Source organism: Pipra filicauda, unplaced genomic scaffold (assembly GCF_003945595.2).
Source record: "Pipra filicauda isolate LSUMZ 115617 unplaced genomic scaffold, ASM394559v2 scaffold605_size231112_pilon, whole genome shotgun sequence".
NCBI lineage: Eukaryota > Metazoa > Chordata > Aves > Passeriformes > Pipridae > Pipra > Pipra filicauda.
Genome location: NW_024104760.1, coordinates 135479 through 153218, shown reverse-complemented (window position 1 = coordinate 153218; position 17740 = coordinate 135479). Strand labels below are relative to the sequence as shown.

General features: G+C 49.1%; 2 protein-coding genes across 5 annotated transcripts in view; both read left to right on the top strand.

Annotated features, from left to right (window-relative positions):
- NSD3 (nuclear receptor binding SET domain protein 3) overlaps positions 1–9614 on the top strand; it is a 33414-nt gene extending 23800 nt beyond the window's left edge. For 2 of the 4 annotated variants that reach the window (XM_027744830.2, XM_039388067.1), the window contains 10 exons: positions 531–680; positions 2724–2880; positions 3418–3620; positions 4087–4199; positions 4650–4919; positions 5552–5668; positions 5768–5909; positions 6172–6278; positions 6625–6829; positions 7539–9614. In XM_027744830.2, coding sequence (XP_027600631.1) covers positions 531–680; positions 2724–2880; positions 3418–3620; positions 4087–4199; positions 4650–4919; positions 5552–5668; positions 5768–5909; positions 6172–6278; positions 6625–6829; positions 7539–7780 — 1706 coding nt within the window. In that variant the 3' untranslated portion in view covers positions 7781–9614. Of the gene's footprint in view, positions 1–530; positions 681–2723; positions 2881–3417; positions 3621–4086; positions 4200–4649; positions 4920–5551; positions 5669–5767; positions 5910–6171; positions 6279–6624; positions 6830–7538 lie in introns of those variants that run through there. The other 2 variants (XM_027744831.2, XM_027744832.2) reach the window with 2 other exon arrangements.
- Positions 9615–13479: 3865 nt separating this feature from the next.
- On the top strand, positions 13480–17433 carry PLPP5 (phospholipid phosphatase 5). The gene is made up of 7 exons (XM_027744834.2): positions 13480–13541; positions 13612–13720; positions 15268–15358; positions 15477–15540; positions 15861–15985; positions 16337–16507; positions 16808–17433. The coding sequence occupies exons 1-7, from the start codon at positions 13480–13482 to the stop codon at positions 16978–16980; spliced, it is 795 nt and encodes a 264-aa protein (XP_027600635.1). The 3' UTR covers positions 16981–17433.
- Positions 17434–17740: the final 307 nt, after the last annotated feature.

The window sequence follows — 17740 nt, the reverse complement described above, 5'->3', positions numbered from 1 at the left end:
AGAACACTGACCCCCCTCGTTGTTTTCCAGCACAACTACAGAGGCAAAACACCTCTCCAGCCGAGATCTCAGGGGTAGGTTTGTAGCGAGGGATGGTGAATTCTCCTACCCGAAGTCTGAGTGTTCTGTTTGCAGCCCCAGCTCCGAGCTCGATCCTGCTGCACTGACCATCACCCCCAGCTCTGCAGAGGAGCTTCCTTTTGCCTTGTGGGAGGGAGAGGGGAGCCCACACATCGAACTGGTGCCTTTCTTGTGCTTTTCTATAGATGCACAATCGAGGGGTTAAAGCACAACTGAAATTCAACTTAGAAGCACCTTGTTTCAGCACAAGACTTTCCAGTTGAGTCTCTCCAACACAACCTCTTTGTTAGCAAAGAAACTTTCTGTCAGACTTTCCATTTTCTTCATTTTATCCTTTTTTTCGTTCCCACATACGCATTAGAGGTGGTCATTGGGTTGATTTGATTTTTCCTCCATGGAATCATGGGTAGTTTCATTGCAACTCATCTCTTTCTGTTTGTTTCGTATAGGGCTGGTAGTGCAGGACCATTCAGACCCCCTGTTCAGTTCCTATGCCTATAAGTCCCACTACCTACTGAATGAGTCAAATCGTGCTGAGTTGATGAAATTACCTATGATTCCTCCTCCTTCGTCAGCTTCCAAAAAGAAATGTGAGAAAGGTAACCAAAATAGTTTCTTTCTCTTTAATTTACTTTTGCTTTTTCTATTTTTTTCTCTCTAAATCAACAGAGAAATGTCTGCTTGTCCCCACACTGACTGCTTTCAGTGACCTTCACTCATGGTTATTGTGAGCCTGTGTTCATGTTGGCAATTTTTTTTTTTAATTCATTTTTTTTTTTAATTACAAAAGGGCTTAAAATAATTGCTGTCACTAAATTCTCGCTGGAAGAGGTTCAGTCACTCTGTATGTGGCCTGGCCTGTTCCAGCTTCAGGGAGCTGGTGTTTGCTTTTGCACAGCAATGTGAAGAGGAGGCAAATGGATCTCGATACTGTTGCAGTTCAGTGTTTCCCTGGATGATGTAAAACCACTTCTTAAATTGATTTGAGGTGTGGAAGAAGAGGGGGGATGTGCTGGTTCGGGTCTTGTGCAGAGCCTGAGAGAAGAGAGGACGTTTGGGGCTGGGCAAGGGAGGGTGCTGTGTCCATCCAGAGGGAGAAGGCAGCGAGGTTTGACCTGTGTGTGTCCCCTCTAGTCCCTGGGCCTTGTGTCCCACCTCCACCACCCAAATTCCCCACAGAAATTTGATTCCCTGAGAGTGTTCACAGCCAGTGCCCCATTCCCCAGCCCAAGGCAGGTTGTTCTGAGCATTTCTAGAGCGATGGCTTCCAGTAGTCCTGTAATTCCTGAGAACAAGAATTATTTTGAGCCCTGTGCTTAGCTTGAGCCATATCTGCCTAATGCATCCCGAGAGCAATGTTGGGTTTTTTCTTGCTCAGCACTGACAGTTTTGTGTTTGATTTTGTTTGATTTTTTGCATCTCTTGACATTTTCCCATCTCGGATAATGTTTCAGTAATTTGTCTGTACTTCCTCTGAAATTACATTTGCAAAAAAATACTTCAAAAATTTCATTGTGGGTTTGGGGAGCTCTGGAGACTCCTTATGGCTGGATTTTACTGGTTTTAGCAGAGGAAATACAGTGTTGGTCATGCAACTGGATTGTTTAAGGAATGCTCATTGTGACATGCAACGATCAATTAATGCAACAATATTTTGGGAAGTCTATAGGTGGACAAGATTTTCTGATAAAGGTTTGAAAGTGACTATTCACACCTCTTTTGATATTGTGATTGAAAATTGCTTTGAATACTCTCAAGTCTCTCCCAGATTTTCCATGTAGACACAAAAACTTGTTAATTTTTAAATATACATATATCTATAAAAATGTATATAGATATATTTATATAGCTACATATATAAAATATTATAATATATGTAATGTATCGAGTCATATTGTATGAGTTACTTTGCTGAGGGTGGCTTAGAGATGTGCTGTGGCTCTCCACACCTAATACAGCTGCCAAAATGTGAGACAGGCAAAACAACTTTTGCCCAAATAAGTGTAAACCTCAGAAATTCACATGAATCTCCACACTGAGGTTCCCTCTGTGCACCAGGAATTTTGGGATGGGGACAACTCGTGTGTCTCATTGTGCTTTATGTACTGGGCTCATCCTGGTAAACCTCTTCTTGTGGAATAAACACACTTTTATTACAATTCTTTTCCCTGTCCTTGCTGCAGAAAAGCATTGATCAACCTATAGGCTGTGGGGTTGGTACTCACTAATGATTGCTGGGGATTCGGTCAGAACAATGTTGATTGAAAAAGGATTCCTTAAAACCGTGGGGGGTTGTCGTTGTTTTGGCCACCAGCAAAGGGATAAAAGCTGGCAGCACTGCTCTCAGCTGCAGTGCTTCCCTCAGGGATGGTGCTCCTCCTGCCAGCTCACCTCGTGTCGGAATCCTCAGCTGCTGTTTTGTGTGTCTGATGCACTTAAGAGTCACGACTTGCCTTTAGATGAAGCACTGCAGTCCTTTTTTTAACCAGCATTGTTAAGTTTGACTCGATCCCTCTCTTTTGCCATTTTTCTGTGGGGCAGTGGGAATGTAGAGCGGATGGTTTAAAGTGAGTGGCGATTGCTGTGCACCGGGGGAGCAAATCCTGACTTCTACAAACCAAGCAGGGCTTCTTTGTTTCAAGGTGGCAAACTGTTGTGCTGTGAGTCCTGCCCAGCTTCCTTCCACCCCGAGTGTCTCAGCATAGAAATGCCTGAGGGATGCTGGAATTGCAATGACTGTAAAGCTGGGAAGAAGCTGCGGTACAAGCAGATCGTTTGGGTCAAGCTTGGGAATTACAGGCAAGTTCACCGAGGGGGTTTTAATGCTGTGGGGGTTTTAATGTACTCTGGAATTGCAGGAAATGAAGCAGCTCAGTTGTTGTGAACAGGTACTGGAAATACAATAATTCATCTGCTGTGTGTCAGACATGGATGTCACCCTTGAAATGCGATTCTCCTGCTGTTCCCAGGCAGGGATGGACACGGGACTGCACTTCCCTTTGCTCTGCAGAGTGTGATCACGACACAGAACACCAGGGGCTGGCTTGGAGTCCTTGCTGGTGTTTGCTTTGCTCACCTACAGCAATACAGGTGTTTACAAGGGTATCCTAGGAACCCACTCTCAGGCCACGGATGCTTTTCCAAAATTTGGAGCAAGAACTTTGCTTGTGTTTTTGCATGGAGCTTCCCAGGGTGTTGCCAGAGGGAGCTGTGGCTGAGGAAGGAGTTCATTTCCTTATGAAAGGAAAACTGGCTTTTACTTCTCAGTCCCATTAGGGAAGGTGGGAAGCTCTGGTTCAGGGAACTTATATTGTTCTTTTTTCTCCTCCTCTGCAGGTGGTGGCCAGCAGAGATCTGCAATCCCAGGTCTGTGCCTCTCAACATACAGGGCCTCAAACATGATATCGGGGACTTCCCAGTATTTTTCTTTGGTTCACATGACTACTATTGGGTACACCAGGGCAGAGTTTTCCCTTATGTTGAAGGAGATAAAAGCTTTGCTGAGGGGCAAACTAGTATTAACAAGACCTTCAAGAAAGGTAAAATCAAACAAAGTTTATAGTGGTTTATGACAAAAATTCCACGTGTTTGTGTCTCCATCACCACTTAACCTGCATGGGATTATTATGTGACTAGTGTTCTGTGTTCACGTGAAATCCAAGCATTGTGTCGATCCCTTGACTGCAGATAAAAATGTGTTTCTTTAAGTGCCTACTCATTGTGTGTTGTTGTGGGCCAGTTCAGTTCTTCCACAAACTGGGAAATGTTAAGATGGAGCTTGGGCTCTGCTGCATGGGATCATTGTTCAGTATCTCGGTACCTGCTGAAAGTACCTGACGATAGATTCATGATAAAGAGCAATAACTCATTTTTAGCTTGTCTTTTTGTTAATACAGTTCTATTCCTAGCATTAAAAAAAAAAAAATAAATCTAAATAGATACATGTACATGTTTGATTAGCAGCAGCTGGGGCTAATTGCTCTCTGTTCTGAACTCCCTGCACAGCACTTGAAGAAGCAGCAAAGCGCTTCCAGGAGCTGAAAGCACAAAGAGAAAGCAAAGAGGCATTGGAAATTGAAAGGAATTCAAGGAAACCTCCGCCCTATAAACACATTAAAGTGAGTTGGCTTCTTTCTTTTCTATTTTTAACCTATGTATGAGTAAGTTAACCTATGCATGAGTAAGTATGCCCAGAGAAGTTTTGGCTGCCCCATCCCTGGCAGTGTCTAAGGCCAGGTTGGGCAGGGCTTGGAGCAGCCTGGTCTAGTGGAAGGTGTCCCTGCCCATGGCAGGAGGTTGGAATGGGATGAACTTTAAGGTCCCTTCCAACCCAAACCATTCTATGATTCCATGATTCTGAGTTAAACCAGTGCTTGCAACAATTGAAGCTTAAAGAAATTCACACAGATCGTTTTGCTGTTCTTTTCACCAATACTTTGTTCTGTCTTACAGTGCCATTAAAACACAGGATGGAATCATTATTTTCTTGCCTTCTCATGTCAGTTATTGGCTCTTTGTTCCTTGTGCATTGTCTTCACCCTCTGTTCTTCTCCTCCTTTGTTCCCCAGTCCAACAAGGTGATAGGGAAGGTTCAGATCCAGGTGGCCGACCTGTCGGAGATCCCCCGGTGTAACTGCAAGCCCTCGGACGAGAACCCGTGTGGGCTGGAGTCGGAGTGCCTGAACAGGATGCTGCAGTACGAGTGCCACCCCCAGGTGTGCCCGGCCGGGGAGCGCTGCCAGAACCAGTGCTTCACCAAGAGGCTCTACCCCGACGCCGAGATCATCAAAACCGAGCGCCGCGGCTGGGGCCTCAGGACCAAAAGGAGCATTAAAAAGGTACAGTGACCCAGCACAAAGGCTGTCACAGCCATCTCAGGGTGGGGCTGGGTGAAAACATGGCGTTCTGCACCTCCAGCGAGTGCACTGTGAGTGTTTTAACCTTTTAGCCTGGCTGCACGGTGATGCCCAGGGCTCGACATTGACTCCTTGTGTCACGGTGTCAGTCACGTCCCAGCTCTTCCGAGTTCCCTCAGAACACCTGTGGGCTTGTAGGGCTACTTTTAAATGTGAATTTTAGCCATTCATTTTATGAAACTTACGATTTTTGAAATCTGTATTTCATGAAAGTGAAGTATGTAATGAAAATAATTATTGTAACAGTTTCCATTCCTGAGGAGTCCATTAATATTGTCACATTGTCCTTTTTAAAGGAAAACAGGAAAGTTGTAAGGATTTTAGAGAACTGATGACTGTCTTGTCAGTGAGTGCAGGAACAGGCTTGGGCTCTGCTGCCTTTTATTCTGAGGGGGTTTATTGCTTGGACAGCAAGTACCTGGTGCACATATTCCAATTGTGCCTATGAGACCATTAAACACTTTTTGTGATGATTAGAGTGGTTTTTATAGGAAATACTTTTCTCATGAGTAGGGTGCATGGGTTTCTTATGTTTGTTCTCCTTCCCTCTGCAGGGTGAATTTGTGAATGAGTATGTTGGGGAGCTCATTGACGAGGAGGAGTGCCGGCTGCGGATCAAACGTGCCCACGAGAACAGCGTCACCAATTTTTATATGTTGACTGTGACCAAGGTGAATATTATTTATTGTTCCATATAAACTGTCACTGGTCAGCGGGAAACCTTGTTTCCTTTGTAAGTACTGAACACGTCTTTGTCTTTTTCCTTGAAGGACCGAATAATAGATGCTGGCCCAAAGGGGAACTACTCCCGTTTTATGAACCATAGTTGTAACCCAAACTGTGAAACACAGAAGTGGACAGTGAATGGTGACATTAGAGTTGGACTGTTTGCTCTTTGTGACATCCCTGCAGGTAAAAGGATGGCACTGTTTGGCATGTTTGCTTTTGTCTTGCGATGGCCAAGTTCCTCACTTGGAATCATGTTCTTTTTCTTTAAAGTTACTTGATACCAGTGGCGTGTTTAGGAAATTTGTCATTCGTCGGAGTGGAGACAATATTTAGGTTCCAGTTTTAGCAGGGGTCTGACGGTTACAAACACTGATAAATTGTCACTGTCACAGGCCTGTTGTTCCTCAGTGGCCGTGTGGGTGACTTGGTTTTCTCTGACTTGCAGGAATGGAGTTAACATTCAATTACAACCTGGATTGCCTGGGCAATGGCAGGACCGAGTGTCACTGCGGAGCAGAGAACTGCAGCGGCTTCCTGGGAGTGCGGCCCAAGGTACCTGGAGGAACAGTGAAGCTTCTCCTCCCAGATCTGGAAACTTCCTAGGGCAAAGAGAGGGGGTTGATTTATTTAACTCTTTAACCTATGCAGTACTTTCCACCCTTGGAAGTCCCTAAGGATTTTACAGTGTGCCCTGCAGTGCTGTTGTGTCTGGGGGGAGGGTGTTAATTTACCAGACTGTTAATTCAGAAACATCTGGATGGGCACTTCTGGCTTTACAGCTTAACAACTTTTTTGAGTGGATCTAATTTAAGCAGAATTCATGCAAATAATAACCCAAAGTAGATTTTAATGCCAGGGGTTTCTAAGTGACCGTGTGCTGTGATTTTGTCCTTGTTAGACAGCGTTTGCAACAGCAAATGAAGAGAAGGTGAAGAATGCAAAGTTAAAGCAGAAGAAACGGAAAATAAAAACAGAACAGAAGCAGATGCACGAAGACAACTGTTTCCAGTGTGGAGATGGGGGAGAGCTGGTCATGTGTGATAAGAAGGACTGTCCCAAAGCGTACCACCTCCTATGCCTTAACCTGACTCAACCACCTTTTGGTAAGAGCAGTTGTGTGGCTCCTGTTCTTCTTTTCCTTCTTGCTGCAAGACAAATGTTTGAGCTGAAATTCAGTGTTTATTTGCATGAAGGCCAGCATATTTGCTTTTGCAATACCACTCACTTTTAGCAGTACAGCAGGTGACTGTTCCTAAATAGAACTGATGGGCAGAGGCTTTGTCATCCTTTCTGATGTTGTTCTTGTTGCATCTCTTTCTTGGATCCAGTTTCCTCCTCTTACTTTGACTAGAACACAAGCATCATCTTGGTGTCCCAGGGTGACCAAGCACAAATCAAATGACAGTTCAAACACTCACAAAGCCAACATAACTAAAGCTTCCTTTGGAGGTACCCTCTGAGCAGGGCAGTGTCCAGGGCAATGAGAGATGCTCACAAATCAGGAAAATGTATAAAACAAACTCCATCTTGCAGGGATATTTGGTGCCTTGGTGTCAGAGGGGGTAGTTCTTACTGTTTTAAGCTCTGGTTATGCATGCAGCAATGTTTTGTGCCAAGAGAGGCCTAAAAAATGCAAAACAAACCGTATCTAGTCACATTCTTGTCAGTGAGAAGAAGTAGCAACCACCTTAAGAGCTGATTTTTCTTTGCATTCATCTGAGCAATTCCAGTATGGAGTGAGGGTTAAAGGCCGGTGTTGTCCCCAAAATGCACTAATTCCAGCTTCGTGTCTCTCTCTCCTCCCATCCCCAGGAAAGTGGGAATGTCCATGGCATCAGTGCGACGTCTGTAGCAATCCTGCTGTTTCCTTCTGTGAGTTTTGCCCCCATTCCTTCTGTAAGGATCACGAGAAGGGAGCCCTGGTGCCGTCGGCGCTGGACGGCCGCCTCTGCTGCTCCGCACACGACCCCAAATCTCCTGTGGCACCCGAGTACTGGAGCAAGATCAAGTGCAAATTGGAAGCACAGAATGCTGTGGAAGAGGCAAAGGAGTGAATTTGGTTAAAGACAAACGCGGGAGGGGAGAAGAGGGGCAACAGGCGACGAACTCGGAGAGACTGCGATGCCACGCTCAGTCTGTCCTCGGAGCCGTCGCGTGTGAGCTGGGACGGGACCATTGACCTGAGCGAGCAGGACCAGGCAGTGGTGTTTGGGTTTTATTGTTTGGTCTTTCTTTTACCCTTGAATGTGCTACAGCAGCTCTTACTGTTGGAAACCAGGAACGTCTTGGCCTTCGAAGAAAACCGTAGACCTTTTGACAGTGAAAAGAATATTCTGTTTAAAATAATGTTCTTTGAGTGTAGAAAGCAAAGCATAGCAACATATTTATTTATTTAATTTTGAAAGGGTGTTGAAGATCTGGCTTTGATCAGTCAACGTGTCTTTGAAAACAAAACAGAGAAGCCAATGTAACTTTTGTGTCTAGTTTATGGAAAGAGCAAAGTTTCCCCCCTCTGTAACGCTGAGATGCCAAACAGACAGGTGTGGGTGTCAGACCAGGTGACTCTGAAATGCCTCTGTTCCAGTACTTATTGTTTAAAGGCATTGGAGAAGGTAGGTTGTCTCTCGTATTAACTTATGAATATTATTGTGAAGCTTTTCCTGTGAGAAATCAGGTGTGTGACTTCTTGGAAGTGCTTGTAACACAAGGTCTGGCAGTGTTTAAGGAGGGAAGAAGTGATGGTTCCTTGCTCCAGAGCTGTAATGGGTGTTTGCAGATAGGTGAAAATTCAGAGTTCAGTTGCACAGTGGTCGTTTCTTTCTTTATCCCGCCCAGTTTGGGAACCATTCCCAGGCAGGAGAGGCTCCCAGTCTCAGAACTGGTTAGTCCCGCTGGTGAGTTTGTCATCTGCCACTGGTATTGAGTGTGATTCTTCAGTGCTGCCTTCTCAGGCTCCCCGTGGCTTCAGGGAAGACTTGGGCACATGAGGGACCCGACCCGTGTGCGTGTTGGTTTTGATTGAACGTTTAGGTTTTATTTTTTTTTGCTGAGAGGAATCTTCTAACTTTAATTTTCATTGTTAGTGGAGCTGAGGAACATCTCAGCACTTCCTTGATGAACAGGGTATTTTGTGCCTGGGTAATGGGCCGTATCCCAGCAGCCAGCTGGAGCCTCAGGAGATGGTTCTCTCTTGGATTTCCTCTGTTAATCAGAGAGACAGACTCCTTCAGCGAGGCTTTGGAAGTGGCTTAGGTCGGTTCCTGCTCCAGATTTTCTTTAGAAAACCTATTTTCCTCCGTTTGTTTGTGCAAGGAGCCATGGGGCACTGGTGTCCCCAGGCTGGAGTTAGTTTTGGTGACCCTCTTCCCCCAGCCCATGATCTCACCACGCACTGTGTGTCACCCCTGCCCCAGTGCAGCGAGTGCTTCTGACTTGTGTGCTGATAAAAGCTGTTCCCTGCCAGCCTTTGCTTGTGGGTATTGAAAATAATCAAGTGTTGCTGGCATCTGGCTGAATTCAGCCTTGGAACTAAGAACCTTGCCTCTGGAAAACTGCTTACACAAACCTGCGGGAACATGGGGAATTCTCAGATCGAGGAAATGGGCTGAAAAAGTCCATGTGGGATTTAGAACACGCCTTGCCTCTGCCCAGTGTCCTCCTCATCCTCAAATTCATGTACGGGGGAAAGTTGTTTTTTATTTTTTGTGTGTGTGTGTGCAATTGTAGAATGACAGGATACACTACAGTCCCTGAGCAGCTGCTGTGCCGTGGGCTCAGCTCTGACACCCTTGGGAGGCAGAACCTGTGGGTGTCTGGGGCAGCCCTGGGGCAGCAGCTGCTGGGACCTCTAAAGCACTTCATGCCCTGGGCTGTGCTCTGGTGGGGGTCTGACACTAACCCTGCTGGAAAGCAGTGCTGGATTTTGGTATTTTTTACAAAAAAGGATTTTATTTTTCTGAGCATTTTGTGTGAGAAATGTCTCTTTTTAAGCTCCTTGCTGAGGATGTTTAACCTTCTCAGAAATTCCAAACACGGCTCTTGCTACAGCATTCGTGGGGCCCGAGGTGTCCACTTTATATATTAGGCTTGATGAAGTTCAGTGGTTTTCTCCTGGGAAGTCAGAGCATTCTGATGTTGCAGGTATCAGCGATACATTATATATATATTATATCTAAAATATATATAATATATATATGATATATTGTTAATATCACCCTGCCATGTGAGGGCACCAACCTGCTCCCTTCATTCTGTGTCCATGGTGACTTGCTGAGCAGAAGGAAGTGGTGTGGCAGCACCAGGACACCTCGGGAGTGTTGAGCAGGACCATCAGTGCCCAGCTTGGCTCCTGTGCTGGAGCACTGAGAGTCACAGGACAGGGGAGGGCCACAGAAGGCTTAAAACTTGTCAAATGCTGTGACTGAGGCTGCTGCTCCTCCTGTGCCACCCCACTCGATGTCTTGGTTTGCTTTGTGTTCAAACTTCTTACAGGTGCTTCTTTTTTCCACCAAAAAAAATGATTAATAACAGCCAACAGCTGGCCTTGAACTCGGAAGGGAAAACAGGAGATGGTTTGTGAGGTTGTGCAGTTTGTGAACAAAACACTGAACTGAAGAGAAGGTGAATTTCAAAAGGCTTTAACATTGTGAGATGAGAAGATGCCAATTCAGAGTATCTTGGTGACTGGAGGGGCTGTTCTGAGTGCCAGACTCAGATGTTAAAATGCATATTTTAACCACGTCTTTGCAGACTGAGTAACCAGAATGCTATTCATTAGTGCAATTCCTTTGTAAGGAGAAAATTGCACAGCTGTTCTGATGAAGTGGCTTCAGCAGAGGGGAAGGCAGCTGCTGAATTAATTTGTGTGGGCTCCAAAGTAAGGAATCTTGGATAGTTTGGTCGCTTCATGCTGAGGCCTGGAGGAGATCCACAGAACTGGTGATTTTGGTGGAGAGCTGCAACGTGCTGTTCCAGCCTGTCAGTTGTTCCTTCATGGGAACACACTGGCACACTTTTCCCATAGTTTTGTGTTGAATTTTTGGGGTGGGCCCCACACTTCTGGTGACCCCCTGCCTCCAGCTGTGGCACCTGGGCAGTGCCTGAGCTGCTCTGCCCAGGTGATGGAGTCTGTGCTTTACTGGAGCTTTTCCTCTGCAGCTGCTCCTGAGCACAGCCCCAGATGTCCTGCAGCCCTTGGCCAGATGAGTCTAGAAGGTAGAATTCCATGATTTTGTGATTCCAGTGGTGCAGAGGCTGGTTCCATCACTCCTGAACACACAGTGCAAGCATTTGCTGTTGTAGCTGTCGGATTATTGTGTAGACTTGTCCTGTCTGTAGACTGTTGAAGGCATTTGCAGCTCAGGAAGGCAATTTTGTGGGCAAATCACCTTCTCTGGTCACCACATGGTCTTGGAGAATCTGTTCAAATGGAGTAATAGGGCTGGAACGTGGATTTTTGGCCTTTCTTATAAAAAAACCCCAACTTCTTGTATCTTAATTTCAGGATAGAGTGGGAAAGACACAATTACTAAACATAATTATCAATGAGCATAAAATCTGTATATATTGAAACTTTACAGAATTATGTGGGCGGGGAGGGGGGAGGGTGGGATGGGGGTGTCCGACGCTGGTACGGAGAAGTCACTTTAACATGGAAACCTCTGCCTCATGAATTCAGGGTTTAATGTACTTGAAGCTCTGCGGTTCCTTTTACAGCTTTTTTTTTTTTATTTATACATAATTTTTTGTATAACTGCATTGAAAATGTCCTTGACTTCCCCCCAAGTTCCTTCCTGCTCCCGCTGTGCAGTGGGTCCACGGCAAGGGAGGGTTTGGAAGCTGTCTCGGAGGTGTGTGTTCACCAGGTGTTGCGTGGGAGACGGCGACCTTGGAGCGATGCTGTCCCTTTGCTTCCCATTCCCATCAGCTTTCCCCGCCACTTCTCTTTGTGTAGCAAAAACATTTTGCACTTACAATACACTCCTACACGCTGGATGTGTTCCCAGTGTTGTTCTGAGGAAAAACGAAGAAAAGCAAAGCTGTTCCCTGTGATACTGTATTCCTGAGTGAGCAGCTCAGGTCCCTGTTCCCCTGGGAGGGGTCTCGTTGTTCTGGAGCGGGAGGTGGGGAGCTGGGACTGGGCTTTGTGTAGGGGATTTCTGTGATTAATGTGAATCAAAAAGGGAAAATGTACTAATTTGCCAAAGCCATTCACCACTCCCTGTTCCCTGGGGCTGTGCCCTCCCCATGCCACCGCCAGCTCTGGGGGCCAGGCGGCTGCCTGGGGTCCCCTCCGGAGATCCCAACGGGGTGGGGTCCCCTCCGGAGATCCCAACGGAGTGGGGTCCCCTCCGGAGATCCCAACGGAGTGGGGTCCCCTCCGGAGATCCCAACGGAGTGGGGTCCCCTCCGGAGATCCCAACGGAGTGGGGTCCCCTCCGGAGATCCCAACGGAGTGGGGTCCCCTCCGGAGATCCCAACGGAGTGGGGTCCCCTCCGGAGATCCCAACAAGTGGGGTCCCCTCCGGAGATCCCAACGGGGTGGGGTCCCCTCCGGAGATCCCAACGGAGTGGGGTCCCCTCCGGAGATCCCAACGGAGTGGGGTCCCCTCCGGAGATCCCAACGGAGTGGGGGTCCCTCAGAGGCCCCCACCAAGCAGTTCTCACTGGTGTTGGGTCATAAACAGACTGGAAGACCCCCCACGTTCCCTGTTCCCAGGTGGAGCTGTATCTGTCTGTGTCACTTTTCCAAGGAGCCGGTGGTGTTGCCACAGCCCCCGGGGTGATCACGTTTGATCCAGGGGGTGGGGGGGATTTGCATTTGGGGTGCTGTGAGGACCCCAACCCGTTTGTCTCCACGCGAGTGATGTTGCACAAACACAGATCCCTGCGGATCCGCCTCCATCCCCACGTGCTCTGTAAGATGGACCTTTGTAGAGTTGTTATTTCTGTAGACTTTGTTTATCTGTAACAAACTTTGTAGATTCTGTGAAATGTTATTTTAACGAAATCACTCGAGTCTTTACTAGCAAAGCATCGATATTCACCGAAGTCGGTCTGGAGGAGTTTTTGGACGCTGACGCAGCCCTGACACTAAGGAGGAGTGTCCGATCCCACGGGGCATTACTGTATCATGACTTGATGTTGCCGCATAGACTTTGAGATATCCGATATTTTGGGGGGTTTGTGTTGGCCTCTGTCCTCTTGCATAGTGTGAAGCCTGTAAAGCTGGTTCCCTGTACATAGATAGCTCCTGTCCTCTAGGTAGAGCGTATCGAGACTTGCCTGTAATATTTTAGCTTCTTACTGACTGTGTGTGATGGTAGAACATATAATTTTTGTACATTCTATTTACTGAGATGTTGCCTTTTTTTATTTTATTTGACAAATACTCTGGAATTCAGATGTGGTTTTTTTGGTTTGTTTTTTTTTGTTTGTTTGTTTCTTTTGTTTCGTTTTGGTTTTGTTTTCGGTTTTTGTTTTTGTTTTTTTTTTGCTTTTCCGTGAGGATTCCTTTGGAAAGGTTTTTAATGACATTCCACTGATCTGAAAATTTTTGCTTGAGGTTAACTTCAATAAATCGTTCTGAATGTTCCAACGATGAGATGACTCAGTTCCGTCTCGCGGCGGGGGGGGTATGGGGTGGGGGGATGGATAACGGGACTCCCGGCTCCGCGGTTCCTCCTCCGGGAAGGGAGCGGAGGCTGCGCTCGCTCCGCCCCGGAGGCGGTGGCTCGTCGGGCGGGCAGTGGCCATGCGGCGAGCGGAGCTGGCGGCCGAGACCGCGCTGCGGGCCCTGCTCCTCGCCACCTTCGGGTGAGTGCGGGACCCCCGCCCCGACCCCCCCGTGCCCGCCCCAGCGCTCATTTGCCTTGTCTCGTTCCAGGATCATGGAGTTCCTGCCGCCCTTCCAGCGCGTGGTGCAGCCCGAGGAGATGTGGCTCTATAAAAACCCCTACGTTGAGGTGGACCACGTTCCCACCGCCCTCATGTTTGTAAGTTTATGGGGTGTTTGGGGTTGGAAGGGACCGTAAAGATCATCTTGTCGTGTCCCCCCCCACCATGGGGGATGCCCCCCTTCCACCAGCCGAGGTTTCTCCAAGCCCCACCCAACCTGGCTGTGAACAGTTCCAGGGATGGGGCATCACAGCTTCTCTGGGCAGCCCGTGCCAGTTTCCTGCATTTACTTTGTTTTTTCTCTAATTATAAGCTCTCCTGTTAAAGCAAAGCTGCTGGCTGAAGGCTTGTACTGCAATACCTGGAGCTCCTAGTGCAGGTTGCTGAAAGGGCAGGATATTGTATCCATGTGGATAAATAGCTGAAGGGAGGGGTTGGGAGGATGGAGCAGGGCTCTGCTCTGTGGAGGATGAGGCACGAACTGAAACACAGGAATTTCCACCTGAACACAAGAAAGAACTTTCCTGTGTGGGTGACTGAGCACTGGCACAGGCTTCTTAGAGAAGGGGGAGTCTCATTCCCTGGAGACACTCAAAATCCACCTGGACACAATCCTGAGCGACATTCTCTGAGGACCCTGAGCAGAGGGGTTAGACAGGTTGGCCCCCAGTGGTACCTTCCAGCCCATCCTGTGAGATTAATACAAACTAGATAAGACTTACAGTAACTTTTATCACATTTTCAGGCTTTACCATCCAGGCTTGTCTTTGGGATTTGAAGTTTATAAACTAGTGTGGACTTTGCACTGTTGTTCGTAATCTCGTTCCACGTCCAAATTCCCAGGAGCACAAAGATAGCATAGCTCTCGCTATCAGGGAACGTTTTCCTTGAAAGCAGCTATTTTTAGCAGAGTTTATTATCATTTTATTGTGAAATGTTTTCCCGAGGGCTCCAGGCTCTGTGAAAAGGGTTTGACATAACCCCGTATAGGACTTGAGGAGACCAGCAGCGTGTCAGAGGGGTTGGCTCCCTCTGGAGCAGGTGTGAGGTCAGGGGCTGTGGCTCCTGGGTTGGGCAAGCTCCTGCTTTTCCTGGCAAATGGCACTTGGGATTTTCTGCAAGAGGTGGGCACTGAACATTAAGGACAAAACCTCGGGGTAGCATTTGGAACTGGTGGCGTAAAGCACAACATATGCCAGAACTCAGGTGGGAGCAGCTCCTTGGCAGCCTGGCAGCCACGCCGTGGGTGCCCCGGGGTGAAATCCCCCGGCACAGTCGGGCTGAGATGGGAATGGTGATAACTGAGTCAGCAGCTCAGTGGTTTTGCTGACAGAGCGAGGGTGCTGCTGACAGGGCACTAATGCTGGGGCTGGCAGGGAGGGGAGAACTGAGGTGCTGTGGCTGGGGACACCCCCAATAACCAGCCAGAGGAGCTGTCTGAGCACCCGAGGACATGCTGGGCTGATCGGGGCCTGCTGCAAATCCAGCTGGGATGGGTTTGTGCTTCTGATGGAAGTGCCCTTCGGAGAGCACGGTTTCTGCTCGGCTTTGGGGGGGGAAGTCTTCTTGAGCACAGCTGCTGTGGTTTTCTGTGAGAGCTTAAAGCTGTTTCACTGGCACCTAAAAATCTTGTTGTTTTGTGCAGTTCATTGCGTTTCTGTCTCCCTTGCTGCTCATCGTGCTGGCGAGGCTGTTCATGAGCGCCGACCGCGAGGACACGCGGGAAGCCTGCCTTGGTGAGCTCCTCCTCGTCCCAGAGGGCGGCAGGTTGAGCCCTGCCCGTGCCTGAACGTGCCTCGAAGCTGCACTTTCGGGTGGGGATGATGCTCATGTGACCCCTCTGCTCTCTCCCAGCTGCCAGCCTTGCTCTCGCCCTGAATGGGCTTTTTACCAATGCCCTGAAGCTCGTCGTGGGGAGGTGAGAGACCGGCTGGTTCCCAGCAGTGCCGTGCAGGGAGGGGAGGGGAGGCAGATCTGTGCTGAGGGCAGAGCTGCAAAAGCCAGAGCAGGGCTAGGAGCTCAGTGTGACACACTGGAAAGGATGTGGGTTTTTCTGGCTGTAAAGACAATTCAGTATTAGAACAAACACTGGTGGGGACCTGCTGTCTCTGGCCATCGCTCAGAGGGGCTCGTTCAGACCTGTGCCGGGCAGGATTGCATTGGCATGGGGATGTGGGTGCTCCATGGGGGCCCACACCAATGGCTGTGTGTGCTTTGTGCTTCACATCTCTGCCCCAGGCCACGGCCCGACTTCTTCTACCGCTGCTTCCCGGACGGCCGAGCCAACGCGGAGCTGGTGTGCACGGGGGACTCCCGCAGAGTGACCGAGGGACGCAAGAGCTTCCCCAGCGGACACGCGTCCTGTGAGTGCTCCACGTCCCCTTCCTGCTGCAGCCCTGGGCAGCGAGCTGTGGAGAGCAGGAGCCGTGGGGAGGGCAGCTTGGGTTTGCTTTGGCTGCATTCACTGGCCTCGTCAGGGGCCTCAGGTTTCCCTCTGCAAAGCAGTGGGGTGAGAAATGTGGTCAGAAGCTGTCTGTAACCCTGGGTACCAGCTTCTGTGATCCGTCACCACTCCCAAGCTGGTGCTTCCCTTGGCTCACAGGGGCAGGAGAGACTCCCCTTGCAGCCCTTCCACCACAGGGTGAGGGTCTGACTGAGGGCCCTCTGCAGAGCCCGGAGCTCTTCTGAGCCGATGCTGTTCTGTTCTCTTCCAGTCGCCTTCGCTGGTCTCGCCTTCTCCGCCTTCTACCTGGCGGGGAAGCTGCACAGCTTCACTCCGGGCCGGGGGGGCCGGGCCCTGCGCCTCTGCGCCTTCCTCCTCCCGCTCTTCCTCGCCACCCTCATCGCCGTGTCCCGCACCTGCGACTACAAACACCACTGGCAAGGTGGGTCCGTGCCCGCCCGCGCACCCGGACGGGGCTCAGCGGGTGGGGCCGTGGTGCCACAGGGCTGTTCAGGGCCCGCAACAGCAACCTGGGGGTTTGCTTGCTCCTCTGGTGGTAATTCTGGTGCCTCCTGCAGGGCGCTGATGCCTTTCTCTGGGTTTTTGAAATATATACAAGCTTGGTTTTACAGCCGAGGGTCAGGCTGGAGGTCCAGCTGAAAAGCTGCTGCTGGAGAATTCCATCATCAGGGAGGCTTGGGAGGGTGAAGGGTCGTTAACTCTCCTCTGGTCTTGCCCACAGATGTGTTGGTTGGCTCCATGATGGGCTTGGTGCTTGCGTACCTGTGCTACAGGCAGTACTACCCTCCCCTGACAGACTCCATGTGCCACAAACCGTCTCTGTCCAAGCCCAAACCGCCGCCAGTGCATGAGGAGAAGCCTCCAGCTCCCAGCTTCCACCTGGACATACAGTGATGGGCTCTGTCCTGCTGATCCCTGGGTGCCAGGGCAGGGCAAGGCTTTGGGGAGGCTGCTCAGCAGTGGTTCTGATGAGGATGAGCCCCAGGCAGGGTTCCCTGCAGTGCCGGTGAGTCTCCTGCCCAGGGGCTTGTGTTGCTTCGTTTAATGGAATTTTATAGGTGTCCTCCACTTCGGGCCTCCTGTGAAGCGAGGGGAGCACTTGAGGTGCCACCTTGCAGGATGACAGTCCAGGTATGAAGGTCCTGAAGCAAGAACTGGGAAAATCTGACAATCCAGTGTGCCCAGTCTGGTGGGAGTCCTAGTGTCCAGTCCAGGAAGCACCATTGGTCACCTCCCTGCAATCCAGCTGAGCTGTCCCAGCCCATCTCCTGGGAAATGAAGTGCAGGACCTGCCAGCCTTGAGTTTTTTCTAATTTGCCAAATAAAGGAGTTTAATTTTTGTAATGAGCTGTGGTACTAAAGCTTTACTTCAAGGCCTGGGTTGTCTCTGTGTAAGCCATTTCCTCTGGTGTCTGCAGGGGTTGCTGGTGGGTGCTCATCTTGTACCTTTTTCCTTGCAGCTTTAGTACAGTTGTAAGGAGGTGACAGCAGAAAATGAAGTGGTGTCTGAGAGCATCCCTGCCCAGGTGCTTGTTTCCCTGCCTGTGGTTTGTCTCAGACAAGGCAGGGCTGTGCTACCAAGATCCAGAGCCAGCTGCCTGGCAGGACTGAGTGAGCAGTTGTTTGTCACATCACAGACAAGGAAGGTTCCCTC

Coding starts and splice junctions, on each gene's coding strand:
- PLPP5 (XM_027744834.2), top strand. CDS start 13,480: ATGCGGCGAGCGGAGCTGGCGGCCGAGACCGCGCTGCGGGCCCTGCTC. Junction 13,721..15,267: donor TTCCCACCGCCCTCATGTTT/GTAAGTTTATGG, acceptor TGTTTTGTGCAG/TTCATTGCGTTTCTGTCTCC. Junction 16,508..16,807: donor CTACAAACACCACTGGCAAG/GTGGGTCCGTGC, acceptor TCTTGCCCACAG/ATGTGTTGGTTGGCTCCATG.